Here is a 16,700-nt window from a genome sequence, read left to right as displayed (position 1 = left end):
CATATTACTTCAACTACCTCAACTAGCCGGTGCCCCCGCACATTGACTCTGCACCGGTACCCCCCTGCATATATAGCCTCCCTACTCTTATTTTATTTTACTTCTGCTCTTTTTTCTCAACACTTTTTTGTTGTTGTTTTATTTTTACTTTTTTTTGTTAAAAAGAAATGCACTGTTGGTTAAGGGCTGTAAGTAAGCATTTCACTGTAATGTCTGCACCTGTTGTATTCGGCGCATGTGGCCAATAAAATTTGATTTGATTTGATTTGATTTGTTATCAGTATAAAAGACACCTGTCCACAACCTCAAACAGTCACACTCCAAACTCCACTATGGCCAAGACCAAAGAGCTGTCAAAGGACACCAGAAACAAAATGATAGACCTGCACCAGGCTGGGAAGACTGAATCTGCAATAGGTAAGCAGCTTGGTTTGAAGAAATCAACTGTGGGAGCAATTATTAGGAAATGGAAGACATACAAGACCACTGATAATCTCCCTCGATCTGGGGCTTCACGCATGATCTCACCCCATGGGGTCAAAATGATCACAAGAACGGTGAGCAAAAATCCCAGAACCACACGGTGGGACCTAGTGAATGACCTGCAGAGAGCTGGGACCAAAGTAACAAAGCCTACCATCAGTAACACACTACGCCACCAGGGACTCAAATCCTGCAGTGCCAGACGTGTCCCCCTGCTTAAGCCAGTACGTGTCCAGGCCCGTCTGAAGTTTGCTAGATTGCATTTGGATGATCCAGAAGAGGATTGGGAGAATGTCATATGGTCAGATGAAACCAAAATAGAACTTTTTGGTAAAAACTCAACTCGTCGTGTTTGGAGGACAAAGAATGCTGAGTTGCATCCAAAGAACACCATACCTACTGTGAAGCATGGGGGTGGAAACATCATGCTTTGGGGCTGTTTTTCTGCAAAGGGACCAGGACGACTGATCCGTGTAAAGGAAAGAATGAATGGGGCCATGTACCGTGAGATTTTGAGTGAAAACCTCCTTCCATCAGCAAGGGCATTGAAGATGAAACGTGGCTGGGTCTTTCAGCATGACAATGATCTCAGACACACCGCCCGGGCAACGAAGGAGTGGCTTCATAAGAAGCATTTCAAGGTCCTGGAGTGGCCTAGCCAGTCTCCAGATCTCAACCCCATAGAAAATCTTTGGAGGGAGTTGAAAGTCCGTGTTGCCCAGCGACAGCCCCAAAACATCACTGCTCTAGAGGAGATCTGCATGGAGGAATGGGCCAAAATACCAGCAACAGTGTGTGAAAACCGTGTGAAGACATACAGAAAACGTTTGACCTGTGGCATTGCCAACAAAGGGTATATAACAAAGTATTGAGAAACTTTTGTTATTGACCAAATACTTATTTTCCACCATAGTTTGCAAATAAATTCATAAAAAATCCTACAATGTGATTTTCTGGAATTCTTTTCCTCATTTTGTCTGTCATAGTTGACGTGTACCTATGATGAAAATTACAGGCCTCTCTCATCTTTTTAAGTGGGAGAACTTGCACAATTGGTGGCTGACTAAATACTTTTTTTCCCCACTGTATATGTTTATAGATATGTGTTGTTTATTTGATGTATTGATGCAAGGCTCATCCGTAAAACTATTCTTACAGATTTTTTTATTTTATTCAGTCCGACCCCTGCTGCTGTCTCTGGATCCACACCTACCCCCGCCCGGCCATCTAGAGGTGTGAAGAGGCCAGCCCAGAAGCGTCACACTGTGCTGGAATATGATGAGGAGCCACTTCCACCTACATTTTGACCGAAAAGGCAGCCAGGACCTCAGCTGGACATGACTGGAAAGTACAGCCCCCTTCATCTTCACTCCTCTACTCCTGCCACCATTGGTGTTCACCTGCCAAAATACACAACTGCTGACATGAATGTGCCTCAGGGCCAACAGAGCACAGCAGGGAGGTGTCGTTGTATTTGTATTCATTATAGATCCCCATAATGCCAAGGCAGCAACTACACTTCCTGGGGTCCAGCAAAATTAAGGCAGTTTATACAATTTTAAAAACCTTACAATATATTCACAGATTTGACAACACACTGTGTGTCCTCAGGCCCCTACTCCACCACTACCACATATCTACAGTACAATATCCATGTGTACGTGTGTGTATAGTGCGTATGTTATTGTGTGTGTGTTTGTATGCATGTGTCTGTGCCTATGTTTGTGTTGCTTCACAGTCCCCGCTGTTCCATAAGGTGTAAGAATGAGGGTGCTACATAACATTTAGTAAGAAGTCACCCAGGTGTCTTCACAAGAAATCTCCCATCACCTGCACTACTTTTTCTGTTACCCTCTGCTTTACATCAAAAAGAGACTGCTATGGGACTTGGCATCAGCAGCACAATCTTGTGTAGAGGACTGAGGGTGTTCTAAATACTGTAATTATATATACAGTGGGGAGAACAAATATTTGATACACTGCCGATTTTGCAGGTTGTCCTACTTACAAAGCATGTAGAGGTCTGTAATTTTTATCATATGTACACTTCAACTGAGAGAGACGGAATCTAAAACAAAAATCCAGAAAATCACATTGTATGATTTATAAGTAATTAATTTGCATTTTATTTCATGACATAAGTATTTGATCACCTACCAACCAGTAAGAATTCAGGCTCTCACAGACATGTTAGTTTTTCTTTAAGAAGCCCTCCTGTTCTCCACTCATTACCTGTATTAACGGCACCTGTTTGAACTTGATACCTGTATAAAAGACACCTGTCCACACACTCAATTAAACAGACTCCAACCGCTCCACAATGGCCAAGACCAGAGAGCTGTGTAAGGACATCAGGGATAAAATTGTAGACCTGCACAAGGCTGGAATGGGCTACAGGACAATAGGCAAGCAGCTTGGTGAGAAGGCAACAACTGTTGGCGCAATTATTAGAAAATGGAAGAAGTTCAAGATGACGGTCAATCAACCTCGGTCTGGGGCTCCATGCAAGATCTCACCTCGTGGGGCATCAATGATCATGAGGAAGGTGAGGGATCAGCCCAGAACTACACAGCAGGACCTGGTCAATGACCTGAAGAGAGCTGGGACCACAGTCTCAAAGAAAACCATTAGTAACATACTACGTCGTCATGGATTAAAATCCTGCAGCGCACGCAAGGTCCCCCTGCTCAAGCCAGCGCATGTCCAGGCCGGTCTGACGTTTGCCAATGACCATCTGGATGATCCAGAGGAGGAATGGGAGAAGGTAATGTGGTCTGATGAGACAAAAATAGAGCTTTTTGGTCTAAACTCCACTCGCCGTGTTTGGAGGAAGAAGAAGGATGAGTACAACTCCAAGAACACCATCCCAACCGTGAAGCATGGAGGTGGAAACATCATTCTTTGGGGATGCTTTTCTGCAAAGGGGACAAGATGACTGCACCGTATTGAGGGGAGGATGGATGGGGCCATGTATCGCGAGATCTTGGCCAAAAACCTCCTTCCCTCAGTAAGAGCATTGAAGAATGGTCATGGCTGGGTCTTCCAGCATGACAACGACCCAAAACACACAGCCAGGGCAACTAAGGAGTGGCTCCGTAAGAAGCATCTTCAAGGTCCTGGAGTGGCCTAGCCAGTCTCCAGACCTGAACCCAATAGAAAATCTTTGGAGGGAGCTGAAAGTCCATATTGCCCAGCGACAGCCACGGAACCTGAAGGATCTGGAGAAGGTCTGTATGGAGGAGTGGGCCAAAATCCCTGCTGCAGTGTGTGCAAACCTGGTCAAGACCTACAGGAAACGTATGATCTCTGTAATTGCAAACAAAGGTTTCTGTACCAAATATTAAGTTCTGCTTTTCTGATGTATCAAATACTTATGTCATGAAATAAAATGCAAATTAATTACTTAAAAATCATACAATGTGATTTTCTGGATTTTTGTTTTAGATTCCGTCTCTCACAGTTGAAGTGTACCTATGATAAAAAATTACAGACCTCTACATGCTTTGTAAGTAGGAAAACCTGCAAAATCGGCAGTGTATCAAATACTTGTTCTCCCCACTGTATATACTGAGATCATGTGACAGATCATGTGACACTTAGATTGCACACAGGTGGACTTTATTTAGCTAATTATGTGACTTCTGAAGGTAATTGGTTGCACCAGATCTTATTTAGGGGCTTCATAGCAAAGGGTGTAATACGTATGCACGCACAACTATTCGGTTATTTATTTTTTAGAATTTTTTGAAACAAGTAATTTTTTTTCATTTCACTTCACCAATTTCGACTATTTTGTGTATGTCCATTACATGAAATCCAAATAAAAATCCATTTTAATTACAGGTTGTAATGCAACAAAATAGGAAAAAACGCCAAGGGGGGTGAATAGTTTTGCAAGGCACTGAATATGATGGAGGCAATCACATGGTTGTAGTCACTGATAAGGGTGGATAGCTGTGGATCAGTGAGGAGTGAGGAATGAGGTCAGGTCAGGTCACATTAAGGGAGAAGGAACAGTTTATTGCCCGCATCACTTAACTTCCTTTCTAGCAATAATCATGTAATGTTTAGAGGGAAGGGAGGATACTTCACCCAAATTGGGGTATACATACAGTGGGGGAAAAAGTATTTAGTCAGCCACCAATTGTGCAAGTTCTCCCACTTAAAAAGATGAGAGAGGCCTGTAATTTTCATCATAGGTACAGGTAAACTATGACAGACAAATTGAGATTTTTTTTCTCCAGAAAATCACATTGTAGGATTTTTTATGAATTTATTTGCAAATTATGGTGGAAAATAAGTATTTGGTCACCTACAAACAAGCAAGATTTCTGGCTCCCACAGACCTGTAACTTATTCTTTAAGAGGCTCCTCTGTCCTCCACTCATTACCTGTATTAATGGCACCTGTTTGAACTTGTTTTCAGTATAAAAGACACCTGTCCACAACCTCAAACAGTCACACTCCAAACTCCACTATGGCCAAGACCAAAGAGCTGTCAAAGGACACCAGAAACAAAATTGTAGACCTGCACCAGGCTGGGAAGACTGAATCTGCAATAGGTAAGCAGCTTGGTTTGAAGAAATCAACTGTGGGAGCAATTATTAGGAAATGGAAGACATACAAGACCACTGATAATCTCCCTCGATCTGGGGCTCCACGCAAGATCTCACCCCGTGGGGTCAAAATGATCACAAGAACGGTGAGCAAAAATCCCAGAACCAAACGGGGGGACCTAGTGAATGACCTGCAGAGAGCTGGGACCAAAGTAACAAAGCCTACCATCAGTAACACACTACGCCGCCAGGGACTCAAATCCTGCAGTGCCAGACGTGTCCCCCTGCTTAAGCCAGTACATGTCCAGGCCCGTCTGAAGTTTGCTAGAGTGCATTTGGATGATCCAGAAGAGGATTGGGAGAATGTCATATGGTCAGATGAAACCAAAATATAACTTTTTTGGTAAAAAACTCAACTTGTCGTGTTTGGAGGACAAAGAATGCTGAGTTGCATCCAAAGAACACCATACCTACTGTGAAGCATGGGGGTGGAAACATCATGCTTTGGGGCTGTTTTTCTGCAAAGGGACCAGGACTGACTGATCCGTGTAAAGGAAAGAATGAATGGGGCCATGTATCGTGAGATTTTGAGTGAAAACCTCCTTCCATCAGCAAGGGCATTGAAGATGAAACGTGGCTGGGTCTTTCAGCATGACAATGATCCCAAACACACCGCCCGGGCAACGAAGGAGTGGCTTCATAAGAAGCATTTCAAGGTCCTGGAGTGGCCAAGCCAGTCTCCAGATCTCAACCCCATAGAAAATCTTTGAAGGGAGTTGAAAGTCCGTGTTGCCCAGCGACAGCCCCAAAACATCACTGCTCTAGAGGAGATCTGCATGGAGGAATGGGCCAAAATACCAGCAACAGTGTGTGAAAACCTTGTGAAGACTTACAGAAAACGTTTGACCTGTGGCATTGCCAACAAAGGGTATATAACAAAGTATTGAGAAACTTTTGTTATTGACCAAATACTTATTTTCCACCATAATTTGCAAATAAATTCATAAAAAATCCTACGATGTGATTTTCTGGAGAAAAAAAATCTCATTTTGTCTGTCATAGTTGACGTGGAAGAACTTGCACAATTGGTGGCTGACTAAATACTTTTTTTCCCCACTGTACTTGTGCTGGTGGAAACATGTTTTTGTCTTATGCAGCTGTGGGACCCAGTGGGTGAATAAACTTGGTTGAGCTTTACTAATCGTCTGTTAGTTTTACTTGGTTCGTTTAGAACCTAACACTACATACAATAGCTGTAGGATCAGCAGAGGCATTCAGGGCAGTTAGAGGGACATAAATTAGGTTACTTACATTGTGTCTACCAACGCCCCTGGTATAATGTACATTTGCTGAAGCATTATGACAAACCAGCGACACAATATTAGGGATTAACTGAGCTGGGCTTGGGTCATTGATAAGTCATTGTCTCAGCTGAGCCTTATAATGCTGTGAAAGGATCCAGGAACCCAAATAATTCGGGTGGATCTCATCCCCCTTATAAAACATGTTTTGTTTCCAAAAGGTATCGAAATTGTCAACAAAAGTTACACCCATTGAGCTTCAATAATCGCGTAGCCAGTTCAATGCCACGATTCAGAAAGGGCAATGGGCCTGATATGATGGGTCTTTTATTAGTGTCTAGGACTGGGTTGCTGGCGTGGGCTGTGTTCTGGCATTGTACTGGTGTCGTACTGGCGGTGCGCTGTTTTAACTTCCATTCATTGTTATGTTATATGTTGTTGTGTTGTGTCTCATGTATGTGTAACTATATGTATCCTACACCTTATCGTTCTGAACTTCTAACGCGAGTGGGATATAAGGACGGGTGTGGTTTCATTGACCACACCCACATGAAAAAATACAATAGTAAACTATTGTTTAAATATTATAGTATTCACTGTAGTGTTTTTGCATACTTTACTGTAAAGTCCGCAAAAAACTATAGTATTTACAGTTAACTATAGTATAAATACTGTAATAAAGTATTTAATTTAATATAAACTATAGTAATTAATGTAGTGTTTTTGCTGATGTTAGTATACTGTAGCATTTTTGCATTCATTACTGTAGTATTTACTATAGTGTTTTATTGGAGAAATACAAAAATAGCTAATTTTCCATAACCTATAGATAGGTAGGACTGGGGTCTAAAGCAATAGTTCAGAGCTTCTGCTTAGTTCTATAACCTGTAGGGAACACAATATGGTCTATACTTGGCATGTAGGTTTCTCACTTATGGGTGGCACAGATTGCGATATGGGGGAGGGGAATGGGTAGGGTATATGCAAATTAAATACTGTAGTATTTACTATAGTTTTTTAAAAGAGTAGTGTTTTTGTGGACATTACTGTAGTATTTACTACAGTGTTTTGTTGGTTGTTGCAGATAATACTGTAGTATTTACTGTAGTATTCTACAGTATACTAGAACATTCTATATTAAGTTCTACACATTATCGAGGGATAGTACAGTGTGTAGTATGTTCTAAAGTATACTACAGTTTACAATAGTAAACTGTAGTATTTCTTCATGTGGGCAAGAGCATCTGCTCACCGATTTGACAGCGCCAACGTAGTTACACCTCTGACATCTCCTAAACAAAAGCAATGATATGCTATGGGTTTGTCGGTTATTGCAGGTTAACGCTGATCTGATTGAATCCTGGCCTAAATGGGTTAACCCTTTACACACGTACCCGTATACGGTTTAAAATGGCAGATTTGGGCACTGATAAATGCCAAAATTGGAATGCAGTGGGTGTACAGTAACATGCTATACATGACGTCAGAGCTCTGGCTCTGCAATTCACAGCGCTGTATGGGGTTTTGACTGACAGCTGTTCTGAACTTGAGCACCTTGCGTGACAAGAAGTTGCTCTTATCCCTCCTGCTAATTGGGCAACTTTTGCAAAGATGTTGTTGTCTGAGTGGGGGAAATGCTGTAAATTAAGAGGACTCTATGTATTTTGAAAGATGTTGAGGATTATAATAAATACCACATTGATGTCATACAAGCAAGCCAAACACCCTTGAGTCCAAAAGTGCACTTCACATTTCCATAGCATGTCATATACAGTGTCAATATTTATTATAACTATGTTTGATGTACAGCTACAAGATGACATGGCATCATACCCAGAGTTGTTCTGAACAGAATGAGCCTATGTTTGTCTATTGTGAAGAAAATTTGCCACGACTCCTTTCTGTGCGCATCAAAATTCTGATCTGTTTCCCTGAATTGCATTGTGAAAGCCTAACATTGTAATATCGTATTTTATAACTTAGCTGGTCATGTTGGCAATAGAACAAGATTTCAAATTATGCCCACTTGACCCAGATTGCGGTTTATAATGGATCGTTTCTGGATTGTGTAAAGAAGAACAGTAATTGTGTGATGGTGGAAATACAGGGTTGTGTTCCAAACAAAACAACTACAAGTGTGCTTGTGCTAGTTCCTCAATGGCATAGCTAAGATAGCGCAAAAAGCACCTTATAGTTGAAGACTTCTTTGAGTCATAAAAGTGAACTGTGCACACTTTGTCTTATGTTGCACCTACCTCACATTTTCCAGGAATATTCTTATCATGTTACTGAATGTATTCAGAGTATTTTCAGATTTCGTTATCAACAAATGCGGTGAAAAGTACAGTAAATGTAAAATGCACATAAAATCAACAGTGTAATGTTTGGATTCAGTCTTGTGTCAGGTGTCCTCACCCCAAAATCTCCAAACTGTTCCCTTTCAATTACCACCATGGTTATGCATATGCTTTTCATATTTCTTCTGTAAGAAACATTTCAATTTAGCCCTATCCATATAGGCCAATTACCACGAGTGTATAGGGTTAAAGGACAGTAAACAACTGTTGGTTTACTTGGTTTGTTTACCTAGGTTGTTGTTTCTCATACAGTGCGTTAATCCAGTCTTTCTGCAGGCCATTACTATATGTATGATGGAGGATACTTTCCTTGTGAATAGCCAGCCATCTGACCATGTGGAAGAGTGTAGTGTTACTGTTACCCGGCGGTAGAGTTACCAGGTGGTGGAAAGACCTCTACAAAATAGATTCATGCTAGTCTATTCATTCAACCGGAGTCACCAAGTTACTCAGGGCTTTACTGGTTCAGGGGCAGAGGAGCAGTTCCTTATGAGCAGACACCATGCAGGTAAGCATATTTAGTTCCCTCACAGACATTAGCATGATACTGACCTTTTTTATTTCTAACTGAAAACTCCCAACCATGTCTGTGGATCTTCTAAATTAACATTAGGAACAGCTCAGCATTGAGACCTGGGTTGTGGTTTGTATTTATTTTATGTGTTTGAGTACATCAGTAAGTTTGAATCTCTCTCTCTCTCTCTCTCTCTCTCTCTCTCTCTCTCTCTCTCTCTCTCTCTCTCTCTCTCTCTCTCTCTCCTCTCAAGTTCTCTCTGTGCAGGTTGCGTACCCACCAGTGGTGTTTCCTGCTCTTCAATGTGCTTCTGTTCCATGCCCTGTTGTTTGGGGCTGACTTTGTAGAGGAGTACATTCTCCAGCCCACCCCAGGGATCTACACAGATGGAACAGTCCTGGACGTGAGGGAGAGGGCCCGTAAACTAGACCTGAGTGGGACCAGGGGAAATGAGTCCCAGTATTACCCCATTACCCCAAACGCCTGCCTAAACAGTGACCTCTTCCTCCTCACCATCGTCTTCAGTTCTCCAAGCAATCACACCCAGAGGAATGCGGTAAGGACCACCTGGGCCAACCAAACACGTGTCCAGGGTTTCGCCGTGAGAACACTCTTCTTCCTGGGATTGTCTCCCTCCACCGCTACCCAGGAGACTGTCATGACGGAGTCCGGTCGCCACGGTGACATGGTCCAAGGTTACGTGAATGACTCCCCTCATGGTCAGGCCGAGAGGGAGGTGTTGGCGTTACGGTGGGTGGTGGCTTTCTGCCCAGTAGCCAGGTTCGTCCTGATCACAGAGGACTCTGTGTTTGTCAATCTCCCTGCGTTAGGGGGTTACCTTCTGGGGCTGAGAAGACACCCTGAGGACCTCTACTTGGGGAGGGTGATGCACAAAGACACCCCCAACCGAGACCCCTCCAGTCCCAGCTACTTAGCTCCAGCCCTCTATCCAGACAGGTACTGTACCTGGATATATATAGGAGAGTTATTCATCCACTCTTGGAGGGCAATGTAAACAGTAGGAAAATAATTATGGAAACAGTAGGAAAATACTTTCTATTATTAAGAAACAATGCGTTAATTGTACTGAATTGAAAAAGTTTACAATAAGCTTCCATTGTCCTTCAAAAGGCTGAATAACTCCCATGTATTCTGTTTGCTCCTTAATATGCACCCTGGTTGGACCCAAGGTATAGTGACAGTGTACATTTTACTGTGCCCTAACAGGTATCTCCCAGACTACTGTGCCAGAACTGCCTCTGTCCTCTCCCAGGATGTGGTTAGGAAGGTGTATGTGGCGTCAGCTGGGGTCCATACCACCCTTCCCGCTGATGTGTTTGTGGGCCTGTGTGCCTGGAAGGCCGGGGTGGTACCCACCCACAGTGCACGCTTCTCAGGGGAGAAGCACATTCGTTATAATGATTGCTGTTACCGCTACCTGTTCAACTCCCCGGGGGTGGGAAGTGAGGAGCTTGGGACGGTGTGGGCAGATCTGGGCCAGGAGGATGGAGGATGTTCCCTTCTAGAGACCTACTATGGCCTGGTGGCTTGCAAGGCCCTCACTTACCTGGACAAACTGTCTTTCTTCAACTCGAAGGGACAGGAAGACTGAATCCCATGGCCAGTGTGTGTGTGTGTGTGTGTGTGCGCGTGTGTATGTGTGTGTGTGTGTGTGTGTGTGTGCGTGATATAACTTTGAATATGAGTCTCAGTATTACATTTTAGTTTTTATTTCAGGAAACAACTCCCTACTCTATTTGATCATGATCATGTTAGTGACGAAGGAAAGGCAGCACCAACAAAAGAAGCGTATTAAATATTAATTGAAGTGTGGCAGTTAAAGGGATTTGATTACGAAAAGTAAGATTGTTTTGCAGAAGAAGCCAGATATTGTTGCTGAGGTGGGAGGTGCTGATTTTGGAATGTAACTATACTTTATAAGTCATAAATCATCAATTATACTATTTAGGCCTGTATAGCATTCATCAACATCTTTTGTTTCAATTCAACCCAGGTTTCAACTAAAAGTAGACAATACACATGGTTTCAAGCTTTGGTTGATATGAATTTTAATCTTCAAGTTAATTATTCATATGTCGGATTAAAGTCTCCATCTCAGGCCGATTTTTTTCTTGAGCGGATGAACAAGGGGCCAGAACATAATTACAAATAATTTGTACTACAAATTCACCACAAGAAGCCCAAACAGATATAACTTCGCTTTATCACAGGTGACAGTTTTAATACGGATCACTGCATCCTGTATCAAAAGGTTGGCCGGTCCTCATTAAAGTCCTGTAGATAACTTTTTGTTTACAAAGCTCTACTATACAAGCCTCTGACCTACCTCACTTCACTGTTAAAATGTTAAAATATGAGACACCAAACCCGTTCACAGGGATGGTTAACTCTCAAGGTTCCATCCCCGATCTACTGTAGGTAAATCCACCTTCAGTTTTAGTGCCCCCCATTTTTGGAATAGCCTATAAAACTCCCTACATATTGACTCTCTGGTGCATCTAGGGTAGTTTAGGACTTTACATTTGAATGAATTTAATGAGAATTGCAACTGTTTGGATTTGTGGTGTTTGAAGCTGTAGTGTTAATTCTGTCATTTGTAGTTTATTTACATTTTTACAATTTGTTGTCCTCAAGGTTGTGGTGGAAATTATAATAAAGTGAGAAAGACTGTCATTTCTTCAAACAATCATCGTTATTTAATATCGATTAATTATTGCAATAATGAGACTGGTCGACCCCACACTCTGAAGTGTGATGCCGAGAGCTCTCACATACAAAGAATACAAAGATCTTCTATAGCACGATACCCTCTCCTATTGTACATAACAAACAGCAAATGTGTGCAATGGGTCAAAAGGTGAGACTTGATATATGAGAAAGGAGTATCCCCCAGCCAGATAGCATTTGCCCTGAAGACTGTTCTTATTATACAGAAACCCAAGTTTGGCCCCTAAGACAAGGTTCCTTTCATCTTTATCCATACCCGAGCCATCTCTCCCTGGTACCTTACATTACATAAACACCAACTCATTCTATTGAATGCATGCTGAAGGTTTTATCACCCAACCATTCATAAATCATTTGTCAGCTCCAGATACCCCTGTCACGATCGTCAGGGAGAGACCAATGCGCAGCGTGTTGAACGAACATGTTTAACTTTATTTAATTAAAGTGCACACACGAAACAACAAAACAAGAAACGACTCGTGAAGTCCACGGTAACAATGACCGACACGGAACAAAAACCCACAAACACAAAGTGAAACACAGACAGTTTAAATATGGCTCCCAATCAGAGACAACCAGCCAACAGCTGACACTCGTTGCCTCTGATTGGGAGTCACTCAGGCAAAACATAGAAATAGACGAACTAGAACCCCCAACATAGAAATACACCACATAGAACAAACACACCCTGGCTCAACAACTAGAGTCCCATAGCCAGGGTGTGACAGTACCCCCCCCTAAAGGAGCGGACTGCGACCGCGCCTCAAAAAGAGCAAAACAGGGGAGGGCTGGGTGGGCATACCTCCTCGGCGGCGGTTCTGGCTCCGGGCTTGCCCACCACCCTCCAATAAACCCCCCATAGCGCCCCTGGTCCGGTCTGACCCCGCTGGCTGGAGCTGACCTGGACGTAGCAGGAGCGGCTAGCTTCAGCTCCGTTGGGGAGCAATAAAGCGGTACCTGATTTGGCACCGATGACCAAGGCACGGGTTGTGCCGGACTGACGACGCGCACCCCAGGCTTGGTGCGTGAGGCAGGAAAGGACCGGACCTGGCTGTCGATGCGCACCCCTGGCTTGGTGCGTGGAGCAGCAACGGGCCGGACCGGGCTGATGATACGCACCCCTGGCTTGGTGCGTGGAGCCGGAACGGGCCTCACCGGACTGATAACTCGCACCCCTGGCTTGGTGCGTGGAGCAGCAACGGGCCGGACCGGGCTGACGATGCGCACCCCTGGCTTGGTGCGTGGAGCAGCGACGGGCCGGACCGGGCAGACGATACGCACCCCTGCCTTGCTGCGTGGAGCCGAACGGGCCTCACCGGACTGACGACTCGCACCCCTGGCTTGGTGCGTGGAGCAGCAACGGGCCGGACCGGGCTGACGATGCGCACCCCTGGCTTGGTGCGTGGAGCCGGAACGGGCCTCACCGGACTGACGACTCGCACCCCTGGCTTGGTGCGTGGAGCAGCGACGGGCCTTGCCAGGCTGACGACTCGCACCTCTGGCTTGGTGCGTGGAGCAGCGACGGGCCTTGCCAGGCTGATGACTCGCACCTCTGGCTTGGTGCGAGTGGCAGGAACGGGCTGGACCAGGCTGACGACTCGCACCACTGGCTTGGTGCGAGTGGCAGGAACAGGCTGGACCAGGCTGACGACTTGTACCCCTGGCTTGGTGCGAGTGGCAGGAACAGGCCGGGCCGGGCTGGCGACGCGCACCGTAGGCTTGGTGCGTGGAGCAGGGACAGGCCGGGCTGGGCTGGCGACGCACACCGTAGGCTTGGTGCGTGGAGCAGGGACAGGCCGGACTGGGCTGGCGACGCACACCGTAGGCTTGGTGCGTGGAGCAGGGACAGGCCGGACTGGGCTGGCGACGCACACCGTAGGCTTGGTGCGTGGAGCAGGGACAGGCCGGGCTGGGCTGGCGACGTGCACCGTACACTTAGTGCGGGAAGCAGGAACGGGCCGGACCGGACTGGTGACGCACACCACTTGCTTGGTGTGAGGAGCGGGACTGGGTTTCATCATAACCCTCCGCTCCCTCAGCTGCCTACCGAGTTCCTCTCGCCGTGCCTCATTTCTCACCCTTTCCCTTATCGCCTCCAATAGCTCCATCCTCTGCAACACTAACTCCTGCTCCCTCTGCGCCAGTAGCCCCTTAACCTGGTGGCCTCCTCACCTAATCGCCCTGTGGCAGCCTCCTGCTGCCCAGTCGCCCCCTGCCGTGTGCCCCCCTAAACATTTTTTGGGGTTGCCTCTCGACCGTCCGACGCTGACACTGCTTACGCCGTTGCTCCTCTCTCCGTCGCCTCTCAACTGTCTCACTCCATGGCCGGCGGTCCATCCCGGCCAGGATCTCCTCCCAGGTCCAGGACCCTTTCCCGCCCAATATCTCCTCCCATGTCCAGGCTGCCTGCTCCTGGACACGCTGCTTGGTCCTGGTATGGTGGGTTTTTCTGTCACGATCGTCAGGGAGAGACCAATGCGCAGCGTGTTGAACGAACATGTTTAACTTTATTTAATTAAAGTGCACACACGAAACAACAAAACAAGAAACGACTCGTGAAGTCCACGGTAACAATGACCGACACAGAACAAAAACCCACAAACACAAAGTGAAACACAGACAGTTTAAATATGGCTCCCAATCAGAGACAACCAGCCAACAGCTGATACTCGTTGCCTCTGATTGGGAGTCACTCAGGCAAAACATAGAAATAGACGAACTAGAACCCCCAACATAGAAATACACCACATAGAACAAACACACCCTGGCTCAACAACTAGAGTCCCATAGCCAGGGTGTGACAACCCCGATCTCTAGTAATGCCCATGTCCTTGACCTTACGCCTAGACTAGCTGCAGGTAGCTGGAGTAGAAACCATACCTTTAAAAAAACACAGCATTAGTAGAACAGTATATAATTGTTAACTATTAATATTAAACAAAGCAGGTAAACATGTTACATGTACATTTTTCTCTCACATTCCCCTTTCAAGGGACTATGTTCCTTCCAGGAAAAAAATGAACAGTAACATGGCAAATCTTACTAACATTTGTTGTAGAATATATGAATTATTAAAGATAAGAAAAACAGAGAATCAAAACCCTTCAATGTCGAGTATCTTATTTCCATGTAAGCTCCCTCCGTTGGTTCATTGAGCTTTCAACCTTAACATAAAATTATCCTTCATTGGGATTAATATAAACATTAAAATATCAATAAGAAATTCTCTACAATCTAAATCATTTTTCATCGAAACACAATAATCATGTTGATACTGAGCACTCCCATTGGTCAACATGGTGGAAATAACTATTTCCATCCCCATAACACCATCTGTAGAAACTAAAATTAGCATATCTTGTTGGACAAATCCAGGTAGTGACTCCCGGTTTAAGTAAAATGTATTCTAGACACCATCTGTTGTCACCTTTACCATAACCTCGAGAGAGGACAGATCAGAACAACAGTTTAGTTCAGTTCATTTCTGATTCAGGAAATCCAGACAAGCATTTTCTGTATGACTAATTATTACTTTTACCAATATCCTTAATACAAATTTCTAAGACAAATGTCAAATAGAATAACAACACATTCTGTTGAAACAATATTTTCAAATTGGCTTATACTCCCCTATCACACTATCGACCTCACCGTAGAGTCAAAGGATCAGGAAATTAGGCCACTAATCCTCAGGGAGTAATCTCGATCATCCAGTAGGCCCAATCTGGTGAGATTTGTATCAAAACAAAACAGAACAAACAACACAACGATACACTTCTATATATCCATCAAGGTGTGTACAACTTCAATCGAAAAAACCTTCAGAGGACTGGTAATTTCCCCATGTTGACACGTGATGAATGTGATTTACAATGTGATTAATGTGTAAAAACAACAGCACTACTGGTGAAATAAAAAACAATTTAAAATAACAAATCGAATTGGAATCACTACCCTTTATAACACCATTAAGAAAAAATTGTAGAATAGACTAAAAACAGCCTACCCTTACTGAAAGGCAACGCCCTCTCTTTCTCCCTGTGGTCCGAATCACAAATAGGGCTATGAACTATAAACCGCACTAATAGTCCCCTGTAGCTCAGTTGGTAGAGCATGGCGCTTGCAACGCCGGGGTTGTGGGTTAGTTTCACATGGGGGGCCAGTATGAAAAATGTGTGCAATCACTAACTGTAAGTCGCTCTAGATAAAAGCATCTGTAAAATGTAAAAGTAAGGACATAGATCAGAGGTCATTCAAATCAGTATTTGTATTTATTATGGATCCCCCATTATCCCCCATTAGCTGCCCATTAGCCACTGCTACTCTTCCTGGGGTCCAGCAAAACTAAAGCAGTTATACATTTTAAAAACATCACAATACATACATAACATATTTCACAACATACAGTGGGGGAAAAAAGTATTTAGTCAGCCACCAATTGTGCAAGTTCTCCCACTTAAAAAGATGAGAGAGGCCTGTAATTTTCATCATAGGTACACGTCAACTATGACAGACAAAATGAGAATTTTTTTTCCAGAAAATCACATTGTAGGATTTTTTATGAATTTATTTGCAAATTATGGTGGAAAATAAGTATTTGGTCAATAACAAAAGTTTCTCAATACTTTGTTATATACCCTTTGTTGGCAATGACACAGGTCAAACGTTTTCTGTAAGTCTTCACAAGGTTTTCACACACTGTTGCTGGTATTTTGGCCCATTCCTCCATGCAGATCTCCTC

The 16,700-nt window shown here is 44.1% G+C and overlaps 1 protein-coding gene across 1 annotated transcript; it reads left to right on the top strand.

Moving 5' to 3' along the window:
• The first annotated feature begins 9,135 nt into the window (after positions 1–9,135).
• Positions 9,136–11,356, top strand: LOC121583399 (beta-1,3-galactosyltransferase 9). The gene is made up of 3 exons (XM_041899577.2): positions 9,136–9,205; positions 9,465–10,168; positions 10,439–11,356. The coding sequence occupies exons 1-3, from the start codon at positions 9,200–9,202 to the stop codon at positions 10,821–10,823; spliced, it is 1,095 nt and encodes a 364-aa protein (XP_041755511.1). The 5' UTR covers positions 9,136–9,199; the 3' UTR covers positions 10,824–11,356.
• Positions 11,357–16,700: the final 5,344 nt, after the last annotated feature.

This window comes from Coregonus clupeaformis, chromosome 15 (genome assembly GCF_020615455.1).
Source record: "Coregonus clupeaformis isolate EN_2021a chromosome 15, ASM2061545v1, whole genome shotgun sequence".
NCBI classification, from domain to species: Eukaryota; Metazoa; Chordata; class Actinopteri; order Salmoniformes; family Salmonidae; genus Coregonus; species Coregonus clupeaformis.
The sequence above is the reverse complement of the archived record's forward strand: the minus strand, read 5'-3'. Positions and strand labels throughout refer to the sequence as shown.

Bases quoted from the DNA above. Each gene is read 5' to 3' on its own strand.
- LOC121583399 (XM_041899577.2), top strand. The intron at 10,169-10,438 runs GTACTGTACCTG...GTGCCCTAACAG, and splicing joins CCAGCCCTCTATCCAGACAG to GTATCTCCCAGACTACTGTG.